At 35.0% G+C, this 27,734-nt stretch overlaps 3 protein-coding genes across 6 annotated transcripts in view; 1 reads left to right on the top strand and 2 right to left on the bottom strand.

The window, feature by feature from the left end:
- The first annotated feature begins 3,831 nt into the window (after window positions 1–3,831).
- On the top strand, window positions 3,832–19,011 carry LOC116166893 (homeobox protein HMX2). The gene is made up of 3 exons (XM_031482088.1): window positions 3,832–4,271; window positions 4,335–4,586; window positions 17,966–19,011. The coding sequence occupies exons 1-3, from the start codon at window positions 3,947–3,949 to the stop codon at window positions 18,385–18,387; spliced, it is 999 nt and encodes a 332-aa protein (XP_031337948.1). The 5' UTR covers window positions 3,832–3,946; the 3' UTR covers window positions 18,388–19,011.
- LOC116166894 lies at window positions 7,409–8,816 on the bottom strand. The gene is made up of 2 exons (XM_031482089.1): window positions 8,046–8,816; window positions 7,409–7,992 (listed from the first exon to the last, which is right to left on the bottom strand). Exons 1-2 carry the CDS (start codon window positions 8,457–8,459, stop codon window positions 7,414–7,416), a joined length of 993 nt encoding a protein of 330 aa, XP_031337949.1. The 5' UTR covers window positions 8,460–8,816; the 3' UTR covers window positions 7,409–7,413.
- Window positions 19,012–19,061: 50 nt separating the features above from the next.
- Window positions 19,062–27,734, bottom strand: part of LOC116166891 (synaptic vesicle glycoprotein 2B-like) — a 35,530-nt gene continuing 26,857 nt past the window's right edge. For 2 of the 4 annotated variants that reach the window (XM_031482084.1, XM_031482087.1), the window contains exons 2-11: window positions 21,561–21,617; window positions 21,349–21,510; window positions 21,139–21,301; window positions 20,964–21,085; window positions 20,336–20,574; window positions 20,076–20,281; window positions 19,759–20,027; window positions 19,552–19,711; window positions 19,369–19,496; window positions 19,062–19,322 (exon numbers count right to left, since the gene is read on the bottom strand). In XM_031482084.1, the coding sequence (XP_031337944.1) occupies window positions 19,267–19,322; window positions 19,369–19,496; window positions 19,552–19,711; window positions 19,759–20,027; window positions 20,076–20,281; window positions 20,336–20,574; window positions 20,964–21,085; window positions 21,139–21,301; window positions 21,349–21,510; window positions 21,561–21,617 (1,562 nt within the window). In that variant the 3' untranslated portion in view covers window positions 19,062–19,266. Of the gene's footprint in view, window positions 19,323–19,368; window positions 19,497–19,551; window positions 19,712–19,758; window positions 20,028–20,075; window positions 20,282–20,335; window positions 20,575–20,963; window positions 21,086–21,138; window positions 21,302–21,348; window positions 21,511–21,560; window positions 21,618–21,689; window positions 22,043–27,734 lie in introns of those variants that run through there. The other 2 variants (XM_031482086.1, XM_031482085.1) reach the window with 2 other exon arrangements.

The raw sequence follows: 27,734 nt of genomic DNA, 5'->3' as shown, positions 1-27,734 counted from the left end.
AATCAAATAACCCCCTTTCGTATTTACATCATATTTACCCTGTATACGGTCTTGATTGAGTTACAAAAATTGACAAATTGGAACATATTGTTAAACAGGTGACTAAACCGAAATATCCATAAATTTCTGGAATTGTGACCACGTCCCAAAAAGCCTTTGGTAGAGATACTATTATTATAAGCAAAATAACAATCTTGTCTAGTAATCATTAATCATCACATGGGAAGAAGCACGTTTTAGCTTGAATCGTAAACAAGTTGCCGATATTGACAAACTGACAACTGCTTCATAGCAAAAAAGTTACAATGCAATGGGTTTTGTCGAAAATCCGTATAATCGAACCCTATTTTTTACATGAGGGAGGGCATTCGCTAGTGTGGAATTCAAAAATTCCAAATTTTATGACAAATAACGATCAAATTCATTAACTTCCAAAAAGAATTAGTTAAACAACCACTTTTTAAAACAACTGAAATAATCTGTGGGTACGGATCAACAAAATTAATCATGATTTTTATTCCAACCCACAAATCAAATTAATAACAAAATTATACCAATCAAAGTGGACAAAGCCCGTTTTACACACCCCGCATAAGCAGCAAATGCACTACATTCTTTCTTTAACTACTCTCTTGTTCGGGACACAAAAAAAAAACGATGGCTGCTCGAACAATACACACAAACTTCAATGAAATTCCTTCACCCAAATTACGCTTCTTCTCAAATTTTCATTCTAAACTCGGCTGATTTCTTAAGAAATGTTAAAAACTCTACTTGACGAACAACTAACTTTATCAAATATACTAAGAACAACTTTGTGTACGCTAAAAAGGCAACCTTGCCACAAAATTTAGCGCACGCGCACCTTCTAAACTTTCAACGAACAGCATCCCGGCCTCAAAATTTGCAATTAGCCCCCCCCTTCTAACACCAACTTCAATATTTAAAGTCGCTTTCCTACTTTCAAAAATATGCAAATTTTCCTTCAATTACCGAACGCGTAGCAACAGCCAATCATACACCCCTTTCTTGTTCCTCCTTAACTCGCGCCAAATTCTCTATATCTCCGATATCATTGTTCTACGAAAACCCTCAGTTTTTGCCCGTTAAATTAACGCATCCTTATCGACAATAAATTAAATCATCCTTTTAATAAAGGTGCCCATAACTTTAAACAAAACTGATTTAACAAAGCAAAACTGATAACGAAATAAACGATAAATTTCCCTACATTTAACAATGAATGAGTTTTTAAATTAATTCTAATTAGGAATCATGATTATTAATTATATGTTGTCTTGTGGCATTAAAAAAAAATCTAAAATCAATGGACAACCATGAGCAAAACTAATTTATTCAAATAGAAACCTACCTATACTTTGTATTGAATATTCTTATTCTACATCGGAAAATAATAAACTTTCGTGGAAAGGTTTTTGCCTACACTTATGATTTTTTGAAGACACTCTTCCAAATGCACTATTTTTGGATTGAACTAGGAAGCTCTTCTGTTGGCATTTTTTAATATCCTCTTCCAATAGCCGTTTTCTCGATTTGTTTCCTCATTTTCACCAAAACTTTATTTTAAAACTTCGACGATCCAACTGCAGCATCAAAACTTCAAGTTTGTATATTTTCAAAAAAAAGCAGTAAATACGGAAGGGGCTAATTCTTTGGATTACTTTAAGACTAAAAGTTCAGATAAACATTTGTCCGCAAACGCTTTGTTACCGATCGACAGGGTGTTATAGTTTCACCGTACTCTTTATAATTTAGACTGATTCAAACTGATTACTGATTACAAGGTAGAATTTCAAATACGTAGGATCAAAACTAATAGGAGATTATCTAAATAAAGCCCAGTGGACCATTTTCAAAAATTAAAATTTTACTTTCATTTAACTACGGAGATATATTTATTATAAGATACGAAAAAAGACCAAAAAGGTTTCAAACAAACCAGAAAATCTAATTTTTATTTTACAATCTACCAGTGGCGCACCGAAAAAAAGTTCAGGGGTAGAAAATGGAACATGGTTTCTGAAAGGACGCACTGTGGATTCTCACTACCATTGGGCCAATGATGTAAGCCCTTCATCGTAACTTATATTTCAAATTTGAGCAAAATATTTCACAACTGCAGGAGATAAAAAAAAACTCAATAATCGTGAAATTTTCAAAACCCTGTAACGAAGCATTTGCGGACTTGTTTATCTGAACTTTTAGTTATAAAATAAGTCAAGTTTTTTTATTTTGAAGGCGTGGCATCTGATGGATCGATTTCATGTGACCTAGAAAGATTTTTTCTTTGGTCCAACCTCAGGATTACACTGAAGATCAACGACTCGTTAGCTGTTAAAATCGCTGGTAGTGACAGCCAGCGGTACGGAGCGAGTACGAGATTTTACGTTGGAGAACGTAATAAAATGGTTTGTTATGGTTCTATGGATTAATAGATTAAATAGATCAGGTCCGCAAAGTAACCAGTATCCAGTTTTGGGTCTTTGCGGAGTAGGTATGGTTTTCGAGTTATTCAAATTTGTGGGATTCCATATTACCCCAAAAAACTCGATGCTCTGTTTCCGAAAAAAAATTGACTTCCAATATTCCAGAAATTGGTATATGAGAAAGTGCAAGTTGAGACATCTTATGTTTCTTCTTATCACACAACACGTTCAGTAGGCCTCTTTTAGTATTGAAGTTGATTTTTAGGCGAGAGTGTACAAATCCCACATAGGTACATATCGAAAGCTGGTATATTTTTATATTGTAAACTGACAGTATAAATTTAACTCCTTGTATAGCAAAGGTGAAAATGCTGAGAGTGTTATACGTTCATGAAAGCTTTCAGAGATGATTTATTTGTTTGCGATTAGGTATAGTGTTGTGGTCGGCAGCACAAAACACTAGACTATATACCAGTTTTAAACAGATGTTTCAGACGTCTACTTTCACATTGCTGTTAGAACACCGTAATGGGGATGAAAATTGGTAGTGATTCATTTAATTCGCTTTTATAAAATAATATCGTTGCATCTTTCATTCCACTAAAACAAAATTGAAGTTTAAAACCATAATTACACAGTCATTAATTTTGGACGTGTGTATAAAATTGATCGACCTAATTATTAATAACAGAATCCATTTAATAGCCGTGATAAATTTTCACCCTAAATCCATTATTCGTTAATAAATGGAGGCGTAGGAAGTGCTCTTGAATAACTGGCAACAAACAATAAAGTACGTATTACACCGGGTACAGATTCATGATGTAAAATGATATAAACCACTTAACAACATTTATCTTCCCCATTTGCCAAACCCTGTTAACCAAAGAACATTAAATAACTCACACAAAGGGTGTTAATGCGGCTATATCTCGGCGTTATGAAAAACTCTTGCGTTCTGAGTAGTGTGGGAGAATTATAACAGGTACGTATGGATGATTCCAGTGATTACCAACAAGGAAATTGCGGGTTGCAAATTACAAATATGAATGGATTAATGACATATTGCGTATATAACATCTTAGGCGCTTTTGCAACACACTTTAGGGGTCCGTTATCAACGTACCCTACCGATTTAAGATAGTAGATGTGAATGTCGAGTACGTAAGAACTTTAACGAAAAATTCAATTGTATTTAACATTACTGGTTAAAAGGTTTAGAACCGCGTGTAAAATCAAGCATAAAGGTGTGAAGATAGATTTTAGGGAAGTTGAAAACACGCGAAACACCAATCTGTAGCGGTGGCTGTCGAGATGAGCAGCCCTAGGGTGGGAGTTCCTCGCAGGGAGGAACAGGTACGAGGTGTTAGTTGATTCAGCAAAGGATCTAATGGACCAAAACAACACGCGTCAGTAGCTAAAAGACGATCAGTTTGACTTAGTACTCCTAATATTCAACAACACAGATTTGCGTAGGTGATTAGTGTGTCGTAACCATTATGGAGCTTTTAGTGAAGCGCGATTTACATGAATTCGTTCAAACCGAATCCGAAACAGATCAAGACTCTGATCGCGAATTAGATGATAATGAAAGCGTAGACATTTTAAGTGACACCCCCGATTTATTGGAGCAAAGAGAATTCAGTGGAAACAACAGGGTGAACCATAACAAATTTTCTATTGATAGTATATTAGGGTTAAACACAAGCGGAGAGACTCATAAGTTAAGCGGTGGCGAATGTGATAATGCCTGTGATCTTGGACTGATTAATAGCAAACATAGTTCTGAAGAAATTAAACCTTCATTTACGGCTACGCTGCAAGGTATTTAAAATGTTTGTCATCATGCAACAACATCTATAAATTTTGGAATTATAAAACTTTCAGATCCGTGTTATCGGCCCATCTTAGAACTACCACAATTGCCTCGTCCCGATCACCTATCGCTGGAGACAAGAATAACAGATTCCTTTGCGGGATCTAAACTGTCACCCGGAATTGAAAGCGCTTCTGATCTTCCGACATATCCGTTGTCATTTCATCCGCACTTTGGAAGTAATCCATCAGCTTTGCTGTACGGTGGATGGATTGGGGGTAGTCCGGAACAAAAGGCTGTTACACAAATTTTTGGCTTGCAAGGTACCTAATTTAATAATTAGTTTAATGATATTCAAAAAGTCTTACTAATTTAATTATGGAAGATTATACGGACCGTGCATGTCTGGATATTATGTTACTTCAACCCCAAAAGCATCCAATGAGTTTTAGAATTTCAGAAATATTTACTTCACAAAACGGAGCACCTACTAACTATATACTGAAATATGAGTGGTTTAACTGACATTTTTTAAGTTTTATAAAAGATGCCTTCAAAACTGTTCCAAATAGACAGAGAATACAGGTAATGGGCGTTTTTGTATTTGTCTTGTTACAAAATATAAACGTCATCTGACTTATTTCTGAAGAAGAATTTCAAATCAAATCTAAGCAGAATACATAAGCTGAGATATCTGCAGCAACGCAACCACTTTAATAAATCAAAGGCACTCGGTAGCGGATAAAATCTTCACTATCTTTATAGACATATTAAAGCTCAACACAGTGTTAAAACAGAACAAACTCGCACTGTTAAAGTTACAATTCTGGCCATTCACCACCAAACTAATTTAATTCAAACTGTGTCATTTGAGCCGTCGCCTAATTAAAAATCTGAAGGTGGTTGCAACCCCCAGAACATGGTTAAAGTTGCAAGAATTATTTTTACACAAAAATTCACCACCATCATTCGATTGATTTTTGAATTTCTATGAATTGTTAGATGGGACTCATTTTCGTTGGAACGCCGTGTTGCTGCTGACCGAACTACCGTTTTTCATCGCTTTCATTCCAGAATATTTCTAATTTTTGTTTTGACTCCTATCGTGAGCGAGGCGGTAACCAGTTCATGTTCAGCTTATTTTTAGATATTACCCCAAAGGTTTCCTTGAATGTAAAATCGTTAACTTACAAAAATAAAACAATTAGTTATAACTTACGAAGGCGTCTAAGGGACACAGTATTTTTTTTTTGTTTCCTATACATTCCAACGCAAGATTTTGTGTTATAACACAAAATTTTGCTCTATAACACAAAATTTTGCTTTATAACACAAAATTTTGCGTTACATCGCAAAATGTTGTATTATAATGCAAAATTTTGCATTAAAGTACAAAATTTTGCGTTATAACACAAAATTTTGCCATATAACACAAAATTTTGCGTTATAACACAAAATGTTGTACTATAATGCAAACATTTGCGAATAACGTCATTCCATTACAACACAATTTTTTTCATTTATAATTTTATATCCCAAACAAAACGGGTGACCGTTCCCTGCAGTCTGTCCCTGGAATGCCGTTATTCGCATATGTTTGCATTATAGTACAACATTTTGTGTTATAACGCAAAATTTTGTGTTATAGAGCAAATTTTTGTGTTATAACGCAAGATTTTGTACTTTAATGCAAAATCTTGCATTATAATACAACATTTTGCGATATAACGCAAAATTTCGTGTTATAAAGCAAAATTTTGTGTTATAACACAAAATTTTGCGTTGGAATGTATAGGAAACAAAAAAAAATACTGTGTCCCTTAGACGCCTTCGTAATAACTGCACTGTATGCATCTAATAAATAACGGCGACTTCAAACACATGTACGTACAAATTTATTTTGCACAAATGAACCGGAATTGAAATTACTTCTCCACCATAATACTGCATTCCAACATTTGAGTGATTGCTTGAGATCACTTGCATCATCAAGCCCTTCAAGCTACATTATAAACATTTTTTCCTGAATGTGTAGATCATCATATATAATTTGAAATCATAATGTTCTCGTATGATCCACCCTTAAAAATGACTAATTATGGGTATGCACTTCTTAACCAAATTTTTAAAAAATCGTATTTTCCGAAAATGTTCTTCATTGTAACGGTTATTAAGAGTTAAGAGAGAATAAAGCTTGAACATAGATCATTGAAAAATTTGTCAGTGGGCGGGTATCCAGTGAGAGTGACATTGTATACCTCAGATCAAAGGTCTTCTAAAATTATGTCTGCAGGTGCTTTCACTACTCTTTCGCGATCAGGGGATGTCATTATACTATACCTACCAGTTGTCAGTGACTATTTTGTATCCTGTATTTTTGAAACAAATCGTCATTTCTTTGGAAATGTTGACAATAAGGATATCTTCCCCGAACTTCACCAGTAGGCGGCATTTAATTGTTCTTGAATCAATCTGATATTGACCCTTGCTGCGACTTTTCAATTCATAAATTGAGATTCGACATTCTTCAGTATTCTGAAGGAATAAAAGGTATCTTCGCCGTCTCCACTGTGGAATACAGCGAATAGCCTTTCTTATACTCTGGCAACTTAGAGAACTAATAAAAATGATGGTATTGCTGCAACGAGGTCAAAGTCAGGACCGACGTTCCAAAATGTTCATCTCCACGTTTCTGGGCATCATTCAAAAACGTATCCCTTACCGAGTGCATCTGGACCATACGGACAATAGGCTTCGTTGCGAGAGGAGCCTTCTTCCCCCCCCCCCCCCAAAGACAACAATGGCCCTTGAAGCGAAAAGATTTTTTCACAACGGACCTGAGCACATGCCTTCTAGAACTCGTTGATGGCTGGCGAACCGAATCATATATCCCACTACTTCCACGGCGGACATGAGCCGCTATTATAGCCTCACTGTAATATATTTTTTTCACTCGCGAGAGTGAAAGCCCGTTTCTATGACCACAAAATAGGGACTGAAATGGCAAATTATTCCCTAGGGAAATAATAATAATGAAAACTCCCTGATGCTTATATAATCATTTATTAACACAACTCAAAAAGGTACATTGTTTATATTTAAATTAAACGTGATATTCTCGCATTTTGAGAAATTAATTGGTGGTATTGATCAACATATTTGAATCAGAAGAACTGGTTTCTGGTATGACATTGCAGATATTAGAACTACAACTATCCCCTTGATTAATCCGATTAGCAATATTAATTTTATTGGCGATAGAGTTTTCAATATAACTTTCCGCAACAGTTGTAATTTCCACCCACCGTGCCGCTTTATAGTGGTAATATCAGCACCCGCGTCCGCTAATAGGGTAGTGGACGATCGGCGCAGACAGTGTCCCGTATATAGTTGGGGGTTTGGTAACTTTAAGAAACTTGCAATCGTTGATGGTACTTTGCCAAGCGTATTCTTGCCAACAGGCTGAGTCGTACATTTTCCATTCTTGTAAAAAATGAAAAATCGTTGATGTTGTATTGTTTCAGGTCTTAGTGCTGCGTACTTGCGAATTAAATGAAGAAAATCTGTACCATCTATGTTTCCTGTTATTACGAAGGTTCTAGATGTCTTGTTTTTGGTAAATGGTAACGTAATTATGAAGGAAGATCCCATATCGTTAACGTTATGCGTGGTTAGATTAACTAATTCGTCAGTGCGACATGCAACACTTATTCCGAAGATTAACACAACCTAATGCAACATTGTTAGTACGAGTATGTTTTTTAAAGCCTAATCTATTTTACCTTTCGCATTAGATGGGCATCATCGTCAGCTTCAGACAAAAATGTTTTCACCTCTTCTCTGTTTAATATCTTTGATTTTTTGGGAGCATACCCATCTGAATTTCTTTTTAGAAATGATACCAGTTTGCGGAATTTACTGATATCGATGTTGTCATATATGAGCATGCAAGACCTCATCATAGAATATTGCGCCCACACCGTGGAACACTTATAATTTTTAGCCTTTTCGCTAAAATAAACCAACATGACATTTTCGGAAAAAGTCTTCACACTTTTTTGTAGGCACCAATCTTTAAAACTGTGGTATGCTGCTTCATACAATTTTTTGGACCTCGCGGGCAGTAAATTGGTAACAGTAGCGTTAGCAGCTTCAGTAATCTCAAAAGGTTCTTCGGAAAAACTAGCAGATTCCATAATTTAGACCCACGCACGTTTTCACAAAAACACGATATTTGTTTATTGGTTGGCATGGAAGTCTAGACAAAGGCATGGAGGTTGCTAACGTGATTATTATTGTGCCCTAATACCTGCTTGTTGCCATGATACAGTTTCAATACTCCACTAACACGATTAAAGGGGTTCTAATGAAAAATCTTTGACTATATTTAAAGTATAAGTAAACATCCTCGCGAGTGAAAAAAATAGTATATACACCGCTGGAGAGAAATGGCGTTTTTCCCTTGGTGCCTTGTGGCCCTCGGGCTTCGCCCTCGGGCAACAATAACACCGCGGGAAAAATCAACCATTTCTCTCCCTTAATGTATAATGTACTATTTTGTACTCCGTGGACTAAATCAACGTGTTTTGTCATTCATTTAAGGGACTAAAGTGCAATTTTTTCTCCCGAAGGAAGAAAAACGCGACGCGGGACTAAAAGTGACAGTACACACTGAATTGTCAAACACAATTTAATGATTAATGGTTACCTGTATTGTACATATTTATTCTTGCACCATATTTTACACTTATTATACCGTTTTCCAGATATCTTTTTGAATTTGGAAGGCAGTAGGTTTCCTTATAGCTTGTTCTTCCGAGTTTTAAACGCTCATTTGTACGCCTTAGTTTTAAACTAGAATCTTTAGATCAAACTGACATGTATCGTTATACGGTCACAATTTGACATTACCAGGTATATTGATCCTACAATCAATCAAATTTTTTCTTTCAAATTTGCACTTTAACATTGAAATTGCCGTAGCTGATTACCGGAGTACAAAAAATAGCGTAATAGCGTCCTAATCCCTCGGGTGCTTGTTGCCCTCATCTACGTTTCGGGCAACAATCTGCACCCTCGGGATTAAAACACACACTTTAGTCCCTCAGTACATAATATACTATAAGGCATGTGCTATGAACTGTTATTTCCTCTTTCCTCTGTACAGAGTAAAACGCATGTTGGAGCAGTATATCCTTAATTTTTACCTTGAGTTCTTTTATATCGCAGTTGGTGATAGTAAAGTCACTAAATATAGAAAATACCGCAATCCATTTGGGCTCGTGTATTAGAGAGAGAACGCATGATTTTTGCCCAAAAATGGCGGAAGTTACCGGATTCTAGTAACTTTAATGTTAGGGATTGTTCCACATGTTTGGAGATATCTGTATATATTTTTATAGAACATGACGGTACTATGACGTTAGGTTAGAAAAAATTACAGCTATTCAGATTTTATTTGTCAATTTTTTTAAGTTGGCAACAAATTTGCCCAAAAATGGCGGATGATTGCGGTACTTTCTATATCTAGTGACTTTAGGTGATAGATTCGGGTAGAATATTGTAGAGTTTTGTCGCGTTGTAAAAGGGAAATTTTTTGTAGAATGAATGTGTTTTTGGATTATAGATTTGTCTCTTGTTCCTGTGTTATATGAGTGTCTGCTTCCTATCCTATTAAAGCTATGTACATGTGTGTGCATGTAGTACACCAATTTTAGTATATATATACATGGTAGAGTCAATATATTAAATTTTTTAAAAGTGTATGTACAAGTTTGTGCGTAATTTAAGTTAAACATCAGTCTTATTATACGCTTTTGTAACACAAAGAGTTTATTGAATCCCGTGCTAGCACCCCAACACATTATATGAAAGCTTAAGTGCGAGTACACTACAGCGTAATACACCTCAATTATGTGGTTTAAGTCGAATTGATGTTTTATTCTTCTTATTAGGTAGTATGCCTGGTTCAATTTTGCGCGTATGTGTTCTACGTGCGGATGCCAGGATAGATTATCATCCAGGTTAAGTCTGAGTTTCTTTACGATTCACTGTTCGTGTCGGTGCTCCTTCCAGATCCTTATTGCAGTTGAAGCATATATTATAATCTAACATTTCTGCTTGTGATGTCATTATTAAAGTCCACAAACACTATTACAGTGTTTCGGTCAGGTACTGATCATTTACCTGAAATTAGTGAGTTTTTTAAACAAAATGTGCACAATAGCCAAAACTATTAACCGTTATGACAAATTTCCGGAAAATGCAATTTTGAAATTTTTTTTCAAAAGTCTACTTATCAGTCCTACACACAAAATTATAGGAAATTTAATTCTCTACAACAGTGAGTAGAACTCTTGTGCCAAAAATAAACTGAAACCAAAATATACGCGAAAGTGCCGATTTTTTTCGGTTTTTTCTGTATTGCTGTGGGCGCAAAGGGGAGTAATTGTGCAATTTGAATTTTAAACATTTAGTAACCATCCCCGACAACAGATCAAAAATTTAGAACTACCTAGCCCCTTGTAAAGTAACCCTCCCCCCCCTTCTCCCGCACTCTATTCCGTGGATTACTTGTTTAAGCTCCCTTTATTGAACAAAAAAATAAAAAAACTGTTTTTCACCATAGGAGTTTCACATGATGTTTTTAAAAAAGGTAAAAAAGGCTTTCTTGCCATCACAATACAGTTCACAATTTTGACGCTATCAAGTTGAAATTTTATGGCTAGTCTGGAACCCTATTGTTTTTGGTGATAAAAAAACACGTTTCAAAGGTTCCGCGATTTTTCTGATTTATCCGAGCAAATGTTGCCTTTTCATTACAGGGCCCAACTTCGAAGTTATCGAGCCCAAAATATTAGATATAGTAGAGTCCCTTGTGCCAGACAGTCACATGGACATGCCTCGTCCAGATATTCTAACCGTCTCTTCTGAGTACCCTGCTCCAACACTTCGTTGCCGAAATAGTCGAAAATTTTGAACCAAGCAACAGACATGTCTCATCCAGACGTTTCGTTTTCCCTTTGTTCTCTGTGCTCTTCCAGAGTCACAGGGTAGAAAATAATTTCTTTTGTTAAACCTTTCATTAGAATACTATGAAAGATGCAACCAGTGCTAACCGCTCACCAGACCCTCATAATAAAAATAACTCCATCTCCAGAATGAAGACGCGCAAATTTTTAGTTTTAGGTTACCAAAACTATCCATTTAACTTTGTTTCCATAGAAATGGTGTCATAAACAAAAAAATAATTACGGGCAGGATAGCAATCCAGAATAGAGAAGTAAACTACTTGGCACACCTGGAGACATAAATATGCCAAATTTAACACAAACTGCTCGTAGCGTGTAAAAATTGCCAGTTTTACTTTTCCAAAACAGCATCTTAGGAAACACATGAGGGGTTTCCACACAATAGTATTTTACATTATTAGCCAGGTAAGTGAGTTTTTACTGGCGATAGGAGAAGTTGACTGGCGAGGCATCAGGCGAGCCTGTCATCTCCTAGAGCCAGTAAAAACTATTACCTGGCGTATAATGTACAATATTGTATTTGTTACTCATTTGTAAACAATAGTAAACGTAAATAATTAGTTCTTAAATTGATCTTGAAGAAATGTGTAAAATATCATGTTATCCATGTAACAGAGACTTCGCATTCATTCTGGCCAATGAAATTACTAGATTACTAACTTGTAAAATTTGTACAGGTCAGCTGTCAGTTTTACAAGTCAGTAGCGTTTAAAGATGACGTTTACCCGTTTGCGTTTTGTCTTGTTAATCAACGTTTACAACTCTGTTTACAACTGAGTAGCAAATAAAATCTTTTTAATAAAATACTCACTCGACTATCACTTCCATTTGAAATTTTTTATTAGAGTGCGCAAAGGGGGGGGTCGTTGACATAGGAAAGATTTTTACGTTCGCTTAATAACAAAAGTTGACTTCTTACACGATTTAGGTGGTTGTATATTAATCGGCCCATTTAAATAATCAAGGGCAAGCGTCAGTTTTTTAGCGCATTTTTGCACACTTATGTGTAAAAAGCGAGGTAAAAAGGTAGCTTTTAATCTCACTTTTTTCCAGTAATTTAATATGGTTTCTCCGGAAAATATGAATTTAATTTGAAACATATACCTACAGCAGTTTTGAAATTTTGAATTGTGATACGTACGTCATTGGAAAGCTCTTGAAAAATGTTCTTTATAACTTATTTTCAAAAAAAAACTAAATTCAATGATCCCATACGCGTAGTAAGACCATAAGTAACTAACATTAATTTAATATCATGCCTACAATATTGCGCTAAACAATCCCACAAACGGTTTTCGAATTCTTCTTTAATATTTGGAAACGCTCCCTGAAATGTGAACAGCACCCCCTGACCCCAAAAAAATAACTGTCAATCTGTATTCATCTGTATTCTTCGTCCGATCCACAGTAGGTACCGGACATGGCTCATCAAAAATTCACGAAAAGCGATAAAGCTACTAATGAGGAGAATTTTCATGTTTCCGTTAATTTGATTTGTTTTTTTATCACAGACTCGATGGTATTTTGTAGCATGTTTAAGTAGATATCTTCAGTTAAATTTTCTTCAAAAAAATAGATGACCAGTAATTTTATCACATAAGTACACCCCCAAACGTTAATTTTAAACATATTTCAACCGGTGGGGTGTTTAGTTAATCCCCAAAATGGATCCAAGTTTATATTCCACGCGTATTGAAGGGTAGGTACCTAAGTCATTTTTTACAAGAATTAAACTTAATATTAGATCTCGTTTCATTACAACTGTTTCTCTTGAGTTTGTAGATCCCTATAATATAGTAATAAATATATTTTCATTTTGTGATTTTTTTCTTTTAAAAAATTACGATTTTCAATCGAAATTATGCATAGAAGTTGAATATCCATGTTTACGCAAGTAAATAATAACAATGAATTAGATAATTATAAAAAAAAAACATTTAGATTTCAAAAAACAAACGTATTGAGAAAGTTTTTTGGTAATTTTGATTCAATTTTTGACTTCAGCGGTCACGGGAGTCGAGTGTTTCCATCTGTCTTAGTTCGAAATAAAAGCATTCAGTACTTTTCTTTTAAATATGTTATTTTATGAGCAAATAGCAATTTTGCTATGACTAAATTTGAACCATTAAAAATCTTAAAAACGCAAATTGCATACACACAAAGTAATATCCGACTGAATCAAAATGTTGTGGGGATACCAATTAGTGTAAAAAATCTCACGCATCTTGAAAGAAGTAAATATCAGGTACGAGGACAAAAGGTTTCAAAAACGAAGTTGAACGTGCGTATTAATTTGTATGTAAACTCATAAATCTACGATGGTGTACTCTTCATAATTAACTTCTTCGAAATAGTACAGGTGTGAAAATTGAAAATATGTTAACCGCTTTTTAGACAAGACATTAAACTGCTTTTACAAACATCATTTGAATATTGTAGTTTGATGTTTAACTAGTGGGCTAATAGGAAGACATATACGGTGCCTGTAAACACAGAGATAAAAAGAACCAGAAAACGTTTAAAAATACAAGTATGTGTTCTTTTTATGTTGTTAATTTCATTCATTACACTACGCTCAGTACGTCAATCTGTGAGAATTACAATGATCTTATTGGCTGTGCTATAAAGCACTTCAAACATTACTTCGAGTATCTAATATGAAAATCAACAAATACATAACGACCATTTTCATTAGAGGTATGCTGCTAATAAGCTAATACTAACCGTATTAATATTCTTAACATGTGATTGACAACTCATAATTGGCTTTACTTTAAACTACAAATACTTATGAAATATTGAATAACAAAATACACTTTTTATAGTTATATTAAATTAACAATGTCAATTAACACAATGTAATTTGTTTATGAAGAAATAGTAAAATACATGGTTTCATTGTAAACACTTATGGCATGTAACACTGCAGTGTTAACTGCAGTACAAACATCTTTGGAGCAGGGAGCTTATACCTACTGCTTAGAATTTTTTATGACAGTCGCATTGCATTTTGGGGTTATAATCGCTTGCATCTACAGATTTAGATGCTTTTACAAGGCGCGGTACCTGTATAGGCCGCGTAATTGAGCTTTTAAACTCTGCATAGAAATTATTCTTTAGCTGGGTACTGTGTTTCGACAACTACTAATGCAGGGTAACCGTGGGACGGGTCTATATTTTTAGCGCATTTTCCAACTAAGTTGGGTGCGCTATGCGGCCACTTTCTCTGTCCGTCCGTCCGTCTGCCCGTCCATCCGTCCGAGGCTTTAAACACTCCAACAGTTTTCAAGATATTTAGTTCGTTCTTTTTGCATTCGGTAGCTTATAGCTCTGGCACCTCAACCAAGAAAACTCTTGACGATTAATTTGCGCATGCGCAGACTACGCTATAGCAACTCTCTTATTTATGGAAATATTTCTTTGAAGTATTAACCAAAGAAGCTTTTAGTAAAAGCAAACGTATCGCATATTGTAAACATCAGATTAATATGCGCATCCGATGCGAAATATCAATTGTCTTATTTATCGAAATATTGCGCATGCGCAGTCTTTACGCATTCTGCGCAGTGCCAACTTCCTTATTTATGAAGATATTTCTTTGAAATATTAACCATAGATGCCTCTAGTAAAGAAAAACAGCGAACGTAGCTATGGTCTTTTGGGAAGTACTAATTATTGCATGGGAAATGCGCTGAAGTTACTCGCCTTAGGGCAAAAATCATTTTACGTGTTTTCATTTCAGCCCTATTTCGCCTCCCTCATCATTATTCATTACCAAGTCTTTGTATTTGCGAATATGTAAACTTTCATAACAATCTAATTCGCTTTCACTGTCCACTTATTTAACTTGAAGAAATGTTATCCACTTATAGTTGCTTTTAAGCATATTATGTGCAGAAACGATAGATTTATCCCAACGATAGTATGTAAAGTGAACCATGCACCCTTTAAAACTAAAGTTTAGCGATCTTTTCACTTGATTACAATCTTTACCACTTTTTTGTATTATTACTGCTTAAATAACTCAAAAACTGGAAAAAAATATGTTAGGAAATGTGCGTACATATACTGAAATAAATAATTGTATCAAGTAGCATACCGTTAGATTCGTAAAAAGTGCTCTTTTCCCGAAATGACCATGAAACCCCTCATCCCTCATTTCCGTCAGAAAATTTTAGTTTCCATGACAGCGGCAGTAAGTAACACTTTTCCTGACTACTTTTCCTGTCACCTAGCACTTTACCAGACTCCATTTTCATGCAGCCTCGCTTTTCACATTGTTAATGTCTAATCGCTTAGGTCATCACTGGCACATTGGTAATTGGTATTAATCTAAAGTTCTATATGAAAATTGAATGAAAAATTTCATACAAAATTCGTCAATAAAATGACAACCCTTGACTCGGAAATTAAAGTACTTTAATATTTCATCCCCATTTCTCCCGACTCTTATGCAAATAGCTACATACCGGGTGAATATTCTAAAACCGAACATAGGGAATTTCCATGGGAAAAACGTTTTTTACAGATTGGTGCTCCCCATGTTAACTCAGAGGGTTTATAATGGCACCAATCGAAAGGAGATTTTTTTCTCATCTAATGATATACGATTAGTTAATTTTCAGTTGTATTTCTCCTTATTTTATCCAACATGTGGCAATAAATCCAATTAGCCAAATCATGAGTGCTACCTTCCAATACCTTCCCTCTGAACTGTCTTTAAAAAAATTTCTAGCATCCATGTCGTTCTTCGCCTCTGATTTCTTGCCTATTGAGTCTTTTATGCTGATAGTTTCCAGATTCCATAAGCCAGAATGTCAGACAGGGTCGAGAGCAGTGAAACGATTGTATTATCCGTAGATATGGTTAATTTCGGCAATCGGTCTCCCAGGGTCCATCCAAAGATAGGGTCTGTCACCATCAGTCCACAGTCCAGTTAGACCAGCTTCTCAGTTAGGACATTACCCCAATAATCGTTTCCGAGCAAAATCTGGATATCCGATGAGGATTTTCCTACATCCCTTTTCTTGGCGTCCATTCAAACAAAATCCTTCAGCAACACAATTGATATTTCCAAAAGCTCTTACCTTAAGCGCTTGCGTTATCCGTGTAAAGGATATTAGTTCTAATGCGAACATATCGTACTTTTCTAGTGATGACAGCTTTCCACCAAAAACTATATTTGTGGGATTTTTACAGCATTTCCTCGTTGCGCGCTCCAGTAGTTATATACTGTATTTACTTCCGGTTTTCCACTATCCGAACGGAGACTGCTTTCACGATTTCATGAACAATATTAACTTTCAAAGTATTCAATAGGATACAAGGAGTTCACTGATTCACATTCTGCTGTACTTTATTTATTGACTCACTTTTTCTCGTGGTAATCTCCACCCTCGGACGGTGTAGCTTCAGTTACGAGGTGTCTCTCTAGTGTGTGTTAAGACTTAGGATTTCTGGCTCTCATACTCTAGATTCAGTTCCTCCTCGGAAGCATTTCTTTCCAAAAGCATCCTTCCAATATCTGAGTCGCAGTTGGTAAGTCTCGCATTCTTTGACCATCCTCCATTGAGCATCGCAGCCAATCTTATTTCTGGAGGTCTGGTTCAGATTGTGCTTTAACACTTTGGTGTTATGCGTAAACTGAGCTCTGACAATGGACTTCAGTTTCTTGAGCACCTCCGTCGATTTGTCTGTTACTTATTTGCCAATTACCTCGGTGGAACCTTCAAATGTTAACTTTGCTACTGGTGCACTACCTGTGAATGGCAAGATTTATAACAGCCGAGACAATTTTTCTAAACAAACGGTCTATTTACTAGTTCTAGCCCTAAAGTGTGTGAAAATTTAAGAAAACACAGATTTCAATCCAATTTATTGAACGGATTTCGTTGAAAACATCCACATTGATTTCAACAACTACTTTTTACCACCCGCATTGGGGTAAAAAATGATACCTATATTTTTGACCGACATACACGTTTTGAAGCAGCAGAAATGCGAATCAAACAGAATCTCGATGATCGGGCTGTCGGTCTTCCGGTGTGACGGTATGTCTGTCTGTCTACTATAATTTCTGGCTAAAGAGCTGAACCGATTTAAACCAAATTTGGTACATCTATTCCATGGTGTATAATAAAGACTATTATCATTGTATACGTATCACACATACGCAGGTGTACGGGTGGTATCTGTACTAGCCATCGCATTTTTTTTATTAAACACCGTTGAATAGTATCAGAAACAAATACTAGAAAACTTGGTCAACGAACTTCATAATGATATTGAGTAATTAAATATGATCACTCAACGATAATGACGAAATATGACCTCAATGTCTCCAACACGACGAAGCGAGGGCCCATACAGCACAAACAACTGATACCAACTGATGATGGTATTCATAATTCTTACTACAGATAATCCCTATACCCTTCCCTGAACCACCGATTTTTTGTTAAATAAAAATTTTGAAAGGAGGTAATTATCAATAATGAGACCCTTAACCAGCCGTTTATCACAGAAGGAAAAGTTTAAAGAGGCAACGTTCCATAAACAAATCTTGCAGTGTGTTTGAGTGACTTATTTTAATTTTTGTAAGAAAGAATATCTAGAATAAAGCAATGTATGGTTAATCTACGAAATATAAACATCCTTTTTTCTGTTTCCAGCGCCCAAAACGACAAACCGACGTTCAAGAAAACCCGGACTGGACAGAAAACCACGCCAAGCCTATAGCGCGAAACAACTCGAACGTCTTGAAAGTGAATTCAAGATCGATAAATATTTAAGCGTAAGCAAACGCATGGAACTCTCAAAGGCACTAAACTTGACTGAAGTACAGATAAAGACATGGTTCCAAAATCGAAGAACAAAATGGAAAAAACAGTTAACAACACGACTGAAGATGGCGCAACGACAAGGACTGTTTCCACCCCATTACTTCGCGCCAACTTCGCAACATTATCCTGCAATTTTTCCCCCGTATTATTCTCCTGTAGGTTGCATTTTCGGAGTACCTTTGCTAGATGACGCTACACCAACGGTTTCCGCGAGAAATTCGCCGACAGTAAGGTCGTCTAATACCGATTAGTGGATAAATAAGCTTATCGTTGTTAAATTTCGACTAGCAATTACCAAAGTCGCCCCATTTGCTTAAAATTAACGAAACCTGAATGTGAGGGCCTATCATAGTATTTCAAAAACATAGTGCGTAAGTAGGAGCCCTAAATATCAATCGTCAAGACAGCTTTCTACAAACGGGAACTTCGTGGAATGTTATATTATCCCACATTGTGTTAAGTAAAAATAGAATAACTGCAGCATCCACAATTGATCATAAAACGGAGCTGATGCCGTATGAAAATGCAACCCTTTCATAGTCTCAGTCCTTCAGTTTGATTGAACTCATTTTCCCTTGAAGGCTCCAAATGCGTAAAAAATGAATGGATTTGCATTTCTCAATGACTTGACCTTACGCAACCTATCAAATTATTCACCAATGTAATTAATTCCCTATTAGACTAGGCAACAGAAAAATTCATTGATCAAGCCCAAATTTTTTAATTCAAATTTTCGAACGGTAAATTTAATATTTACTCTTTTGACTATCATTGTATATTGTCCTTTTCTAATCGAATTATAGCCCTAACGCAAAAGGTTTGATTATTCGGCATTATTATTATTACTATTAAACGTAGTACATACTTATCTTTGATCATAAGTGCATCATTGAGAGAATATCAATTTACATTATTACCGACGGTGCTTTTTAATAACGTGTCACAGTTTATTGTGCAATACCTATATGTACATATTAAATTAAGAATAAATAAATAATTTAATCAATACAATTAAGTTGTGCTATGCACTTCGCTATAAATTTCATTGTGAAAATAAATAAATAAATAAAATTATTTCAATAGAAAAATAATTTCAACTAGAGCTTGAGCTTTTATTCCCGCCGTCGTACTTAATCTAGTGCCCCTTTTCCTGTGTTTGGCAGCAGCAAGCAGAGTAGCCCACTCACTAAAATCAGCAAATGTAAAATTTGTATAGACAAAACGTTTTGTACCTATTAGCATTATTGAGAATAAGGCAATCGGTACGATGCAGTTCAGATCTATTAGAAATCCAAATATTAAGTTGCCTATTAAAGCTCCTCCCCTTCCAAAGGTAAGGGATAAAGCAGCCGCCATTACTCTAAAATTGCAGAGAATCAGATGGGTACTGTAAAATCGTGGCATTTGGAAGGTACCTCAAGTTTGTAGGGAACAAGTCAACCATCACGCAGTATACGGTACTAATGCCTAAACTAGTGAAAGCTTCAAATATGCAAGACAGTACTAAATTTGTAACTGTCGAGTTAACGAAGTAGAGACCACCGGTAACTCCACCAGCGACTAGTAAACTGAAAACTGTACGACTTATTAGTAAAAATGGTTAAAAGTTTTAATTTGTTTACCTAAAAAAAATTTGACTCCTAATCGATGCACGCATAATGGTAGCCAAAAACTAGTTGGGATGCATGCCAAACCTATAGTTAGAGTGTGCAAAAAAACCGAGTCCGCTATGGGTTCATTACTGCAGAATTCTTCACTCAGTGTACTATTAACACCGGTAGCTAGAGCTGAAGATACCTCACAGACGGTTGCACTTTGACCAGGGTACAGAGATTCAAATTCTTCAAAACGGTAAAATAATTCAGGAAACCATATCATAAGCGTATAATAGCTGAAATCGTTTTATGTACTTGTTATGTAAAAGCAAAGAAAGGCTTACCTGGTTGTTAAACCAAACTGTATGAGGCATGTTATCACAGTATATTTTAAATGGGGTGGTTTACACAGTGCCTTCGTTTGCTCCCAAATTTCCAAAATAAGCAGCCGAAGCTCTTTTGGTTTGCGAATCCTCAAACTACGTATGCTTCGCGTAGATTGTTGTGATATTACGCTCATATTCCGAGTTTTCTCCCGCAAACTACGAATCTGGAAACAAAATAGTTGAAATAGGGTTCATTGCAGCTATACCAAAAAACTAACCGGAAAATCGACGACGGATTCGCCTGTATTGCTCGCAAACATTTCTCGTAGTACCTCAAGTGCTTCGTCTGCTTCCCCACATTCTAGGAGAAATTTGGGACTTTCGGGGAAAAAGCATAGCCAAAAACCGATTAATAAGCTAGGCAATGCGCAAACTGCCACAAACAAATTCCAACTTGCAAATTTGAAATTGTCCGTTACATATTCGAACTGCATAGGTATTACAATCCACGCAATTCCTAGAAATTACAAATAGGTACTTACTCGTAGATATTTGCACAAATTTACATTAAAGGTCGTTCATTCGCTACATGTAACCTCCGGATAGGTAATTAATTCATTCGTCGCCTTTAATGGCCCTGACATTGTAATACGTTGCATCTAAATTATTGGTGATATTGACATTTTTAAATTTGAAGAATACAAGCATAAAAAACAAATGCATTTACGTGACCCTGAAGACTATGCCTATCAATTTATTGATCACGGTAACGTTAATAACCCAGACCTCAAATAGAGGTAGGTTCTACATATTTGTTCATGAGCATAAACGGAGATTGTGACTACCTAATTATCTTAAAAGTGTTTGTACCGACAATAAGGAATATCGATTAAGATGTTTTTATACCTGGCAACACAATAACGCCTACGGTCCAAAATAGTTCCATCCAACAAAGAATTGTTTCTCGATATTTACTGGGTTGAAATTCTCCCAAATACGGAAAACAAATTCCCATCGCACCTGTGATCCTAACATATTGGAATTAGACTATGAGATTTTGTCTGTGCATATGAGGACTTACGCAAATCCATTAAAGAAGCGAAACATCAGAAATATCCAATAAAATTGCGACATGCTCGATGCAACTCCACATATTCCGTCCATAAGCAACGCGCCTATTAGAACAAACTTTCTTCCTTTCGTATCAGCTAAACATCCCCAAAAATATGACCCCAAAACCATTCCTGAAATTGCATTTTCGGCGGTTGTTTCGAACGTAAATACAGCTTACCCAACATAGGGGCTGCGGTAAGCCAACCCTTGTCTTCTGACGTCATTTGAAAATCGCACTGTGCAGATGGCAAAACGAACGAGATTATTGTAATTCCCATCGCCGTATTTAAATAAATTAGGCCGCATATTGTAAGAAGAGCAAAATGAAATTTTCCAAAACCTGCCAGATGAGTTTTCGAATTAATCAATTAAGATATCAGTGTTACTTACCAGCACATTCCAAAGCTCTCTCAAAATCCTCGCCCGGTCCCTCAATAAAATCCAATCCTACAATTAAAACAAGATCACAAATAGAGATCACTTGAAAAAAACGGTCACATTTATTAAAAACAAACTAACCCATGATACTGATAATAGCAATTTAAAAGTCGGGTGTCGCGGTTAAGATGCAATGACAATCTTCGGTCGCGATTGGGAATTTCATACCCAGAAGTATGTAGCCTTCGTAAGTCTGTCGGTGCCATTGGTCCTGATCATTTCCATTTTATAGTTAATTATATCTCAAGTTTCACTTATCTTTAAAATACTTTATCATTGTGTGACACCTCAATAAAATTATTTACCCGTAAACAGTTTGCTTATCTAGTGCATGTAACGACGTAGAGTATTGGTCTTATAATGGAAACGTGCATACGGGGTTGTAGGCTAAGGTATTCTAACACATTTGAAAAATGTCGGATCATAATTCTGACTAGCTACACTAAAAATAGAATTAAATCGATTGACAGGTTAATTATTGTAATTCATTTAACACGAGTTTTTTTTTTAAACACATCGTATGTTGACAAACCACTAAGTAATTGTGTAAGTGAAAAAAGTTGTACGCGTTTAAAGTTGGGCATATTCTTAACAAATCGGTGTTTTTAGGAAAGGATTATCTAAAATATTTCTACTTGGCCCAAAAAACCAGATTTTTTAAATATAGAAATGATTTCTGCTTCGCAAAGTGCGTGTTTTTTTTTAATCATTTATAAGTAAATCTTGATAATGTTGCATCAGCCACTTCCCAAAAAGCTCTAGATAACGTTTCCCCTTCCGCTCCATTTTGGGATTGCGAAATACTTTGCTATACAGAAACTGTAAGTGTTAGACTTTTATGAAACCATGAAAAAAAAGTCTATAGCACTTTTCTGTATAGCGAAGTTCATATAAGAAGAACAAATTAGCATTCAACTTGAAACCACTTTTTTTTTAATACTACATTTTCTCGGAAGTGTTATAATGCAGTTAATTTGTCTCAGATTAAAATCTACTTCAATGAGTTAACAAGATATGCAACTCTATTAATTTAATTGTGAGTGTAAAAACATATATAATATTGCACAAAATGGTTAGTTATGAAATTACCCACCTCGCTTCTCAGAAGATCTATAGTAAAATTCCCTTAGACTTCCCTAGAATTAGAGGAAGACTCCAAACTCAATCTTTATTATATGTTTGAAAAGAAACTGTTTAGAAGATACGAAATAGCTTTCGAAAAAGGTTTAAAATATTTTTATATTTGGAATGTAGTATTTTAAGAAGTATAAGCCATCAGGCAGAAGACGATAGCAAAATTATCAACAAGGTTTCAGGGAATATTCCAGAGAGAAGCTATAAGAAGTCAAAGATTTCATATCAATGAAGGTTTTCAAATAAATTTGTTCGAATTCTCTCAATCAGTTTTTGAACTTTTATGGGACGGATCGTTTCTAGAAAATGTCGTTTATAAACGTTCCAATTTTTTTCGAATTACATAGAAACCGGCCAGTCGAGCGTATTTGGGTAGATGCTCTACTACGACCACAGGAATCCCTGGTTTGTTTCTGTTTTGTTTATGGCATTTCTGGTTAAAAGAGTAACCCTTGCTGAAACTCCGCCCACTGGAACATAAAACATATACCACAAATCAGAGTTAAAAAGTAAAAATAAAGATTTCGACGGATCGTAACTAGTTTATAAAAAAAGTCCGCATAATGACCCCATGGATGGTCTTTAAGGTTTCCAGGAAGAGAGACCAAGTCATTATGGGGGTCCCTCCTGAAATTTACGTAACGTAATAGGTGTCAATAGTTTTGAGGTTGTACCTACACTGAAATACTTCACTTGAACTGGTTGAAGAAGAGCCCATCTGAAACCAACATCGTGCTGTGCCGTCGTCGTGGCGCTATGGAAATCGACGGTCTTCTCGAAAAATAAAAACTAGCCGAAAATGAGTCTCAAAATGTGCGTGTATCTGAGAACTACACAAACAATCCTCTCCCGGAATAATATCCTTGCTACAACCTTGTTCTCCGTTTGTTCAAAAATTTACAATACTAGTATTGATTTATCATTTACATTCCCAAATTTGTTATTTACAGTCGCATTATACCCATTATACAAGCGATCAAAAGTACCTATGTGTAGCATCTTTTATGTTGGTTATGGAATTGAAGGGGGGTTTGCTAAAAAACGGCATTTTGTAATTTTGATTCGTTTCATTTTGTATTCCGAAAGATTTAACAATTTACAGGATAGTTTAGTAGTTGATTTCTTTTGACATATTTTAAATAAGTTCTAAAAATCTTTATTAATGAATCACACTTATCCCTAAGTACTACAAGTACCTTTCTAAATTAGAACATTCCAAAAGTAACAAACCCGAGGACGAGGATGCAGAAGGACATCAATCCACTTTTTAATTACTTAAAGTCTTAAAGTTGCGTATATTTTGATTGATTTAGTTTACATTTGTGTTGGCAAGGTAATTAATTTAAATAAATAAACTCGGTCAATCAAATCAGATTGTGCGTAGTTCCTCGTCCTACTCATTTCCGCACAGTGTTAACACGGATGTCCGCATTTTTTTTATTTCTTATTACCATTCGTCTAATTCAAATTTATTAATACCTTCAAGGTATACCTACACTATGCTGTGTGGTCAATTTTCCGTATTTTTATGCCTATGTAATTCGAAATATTTTTTCTGATTTAGATAGAAAATTAGATAATATGCATAGGAGATACACTTTTACGAGCTCAATTTCAAAGTCTTCCTCATAATTTTGAAACTATGAACATTGTCATTCCATTTTGTGATTATTCGACTTATTTGCATTTTTGTGACTTGTCCGAAACCGACCGGAAAACAACTTTTTCTTGGAGATTTTGTCCTGTAAAATCCAAAACATACAGAATTTTATAAATCTCGGTTTTTTGTGTGTTTGGGACCACACAACTTCGAGCTAAAATCCAATACCTTTTCCCTTGTATAATAAATAACTATTACAAAAATCAACAAACTTTACTTCAACCCGAAAAGAACTTTTCTTGTAGATTTTTACCTGTAGAATCCAAAGCGCTAGAATTTTTAATGTAACATCTAAGAGCCCTCAGATCATAATTCCTTTATCGTAAAATCTACAGAAAAAGGTCTTTGAGCAAAAGCCATGTTTCTAAAATATTTTTGATCACCAGTGGCGTGCATATTCCAGTGGCGTATATTTTTTTTAAAATACAACCCCCCCCCTCCCCCCTATTTTATTACAGATTTGAAAAGTACTTCAAAAGTACGTATGTTTTCATATAATTATAACATGCTTTACCCTTAACGTTAATGATTTCGCCGTTATACCCTTTCTCCTCAGAATAAAATTTAAAAAAATTAGTAACAACAATAACGGCTTAATCGGCAGACGGGCCAAAGAATAAAACTAGCACATAAGAGAATTTTTCATTTTGAAAAATTTCTCAAGTAAATGCAAGTAAGTCATTAAAAGTGCTTGTCCTATTTAGAATTTTATTAAATTTTGTCGTAAGTAAAAATTCTGCAGTCTCAGCACCGGTTTCAATACTGCAGTATGCAATTAGGGATTTCCCATAATATATTGTAATTATATACTTTTATATTATAATTGAATATTATAAACGTACTCAATCTCGATGCTTTAAGTGGTTAAGAAAAATTTTAAATCGGATTGCATATACAGTATGTCTAGGATAAGAATGAACACCATGGGGAAATCGGAAACCATAAGACATACACAGAGTCGGTTAAATTGGGAAAAAGTTGCGTATTTTAGGGCTTAGTAAAATGATGTTTTAAAAACTTCCGATCAGTTTCGAGGATATTCGAAAAAAAACCGAAAGTAACAATAATTTGTTTTTCTTACCCTGTTTGAAAAGAAACACTACCTCATAAACTCTGTTTAATCTCTGCGAGATGGTGTACACACATTTTTACTACGACGTTTCGTCTTTGAGAAACCATTCTCAAGTTCATATGTGTATATAGATCGGAAAAAAGTACACACTGTATTGAATAGCATTTTTTATTACGAATGCAATGATAGATGGCACAATATGATTCTTTATTAGGTATGCTATTATATATAATAAACAATGTTTAACGTTTTGGTGCAGTAGACGTTGACAACATGTCAAAATCATTCATTGATGGTTGCTGTAAATGTCATAATAAAGAATGATATTGTGCCATACATCGTTGTATTCGTAATAAAAATCCTACTCAATACAGTATGTAGTTATTTTCTTATTTATATAAAAATATGAAGCTGAAGATGGTTTCTCAAAGACGAAACGTCGCAGTGAAAATCTGTGAGCACTAGTGCTGTGCAAAAAAGGATTAATCGATAACTTATCGATAATTATCGATTAAGTGATAGTCGATAAATTAAAGAAAAATGGTTTATTAATCGATAATGTATGGAAAATTATTGAAAAATTTATCAATTATTTGTGCATTTTAAAGGATTGGTCGATAAATCTATACATACATATCCAATTTTTGAGGATTATCGTCTACTTGATCACCTTTAATTTCAGAAAACTTCGGCATACCTACAGTTGTTTTAATATTTTTCAAAAGATCCTGTTTTTATTTAAGTTATCTCTCGCAATATCAGTACCAAAAAAGCAAAAATGGTAGCGAGTGTACGCATGGACGATGTAGTTAACTAGTTATATCGATTGAGATATTTATATCGATAAGATTTATGAAAAGGTGTGGACAGCTTTCTTTCCATAATTATAGCTACTTATCGATTAATCGGTAATTATCAGAGATCGCCAATTTTCGACAGGTGTCCATCATAATCGATTATTATCGACGCAGCGATAGCAATCATTATCGATTGTTAACAAAAGTTATCGATTAACGATTAATCGATAATTATCGGACTAAACACAATTTCATTTATCGCCCAGCACTAGTGGGCACCATCTTGTATAGCTTAAAAAGTGAGTGTTCTCTGTGTCTGTTACCTTTTCAAACAGGGTCAGAAAAATTCAAAACGAATATAGTTAACTTCGTTTATTTTCGAATATCATCAGAACTGATCGTAATTTCTGAATTTTTTAAGCCCTAACATACGCAACTTTTTTCTAATTTAACCGATTGTAGGTATATCTCTTATGCTTTCCGATTTCTCCATGCTGTTCATACTTATCTTGGATACACTGTAGGTATATAATACTGAACACATCTTTACTCTGACTTCTTAGAATACAACCGCAAGTTTGTGGTCTATTACTGCTTAAATTGGTTTGCAATACTTCTTTTGTACCAAAATTTGCTGTACATTTGAATAGTTAGGTGACTTCATTTACTAGAAACAAAATTCAAGAATATTTTATGACATATAATACCAAAAGAAACCTTTTTAAAAAGTCCATTCACTTTCAACGTCATACTACTGAAAATTAGAATCCTTCTGCATAAACGTTTACAAAAGCCAGTATACTTCGATAAATGTCAATCAGAGGAAAAATTATAATGATATAATTACCAAAACAGGTTCTAAATTGAATTGTTTACTGTGTGTCATATGCGTGCGTAAGACTTGACATTATTTATTTTCACAACCTTTACAGGTACTTGCACGTTCTTCAACAGTTTCCAAGATACCGAACTGGTTTCATATAATCATTATATGTCATGACAATTAAACACAAAAAATTATAACAAAAAACGTAATTAATTGGAGACTGTTTGATAAAGCTTCGTATGATCCCTTGCATACAATTAATTACAAGAACAATGACCCTGATAATCATTAAAAATTAAATATTCACTCAAATCAAAAGATCTTTGAAAATCGTATTAAAGGCTGATAAGTGATAACAAACGTATGTTTGCTTTGGAATTTATCTATCAAATAAGTTTAACTAAAACTACGAATGCGAAATATGTTTCTTTCGTGATGGCATCATATGAATCTAAGAAATAGGGTGAGGCACGTTATAGACCGGGAGGCAGTGTACATAGTAACTAAACCATAAGCGACAAAAAATTCGACAATACAGGCTGAAAGTACGTTGAAAACTAATAATAAAATCACTAGTCTGCCAGTCGTAAGTGGCAGCATTAACTTGGGGTGGCGCTGAATAGGTGACTTCTTTAGG

This window comes from Photinus pyralis, unplaced genomic scaffold (assembly GCF_008802855.1).
Source record: "Photinus pyralis isolate 1611_PpyrPB1 unplaced genomic scaffold, Ppyr1.3 Ppyr1.4_LG3b, whole genome shotgun sequence".
Lineage (NCBI taxonomy): Eukaryota > Metazoa > Arthropoda > Insecta > Coleoptera > Lampyridae > Photinus > Photinus pyralis.
Note: the sequence above shows the minus strand (reverse complement) of the source record. Positions and strands in the feature narration are given on the sequence as shown.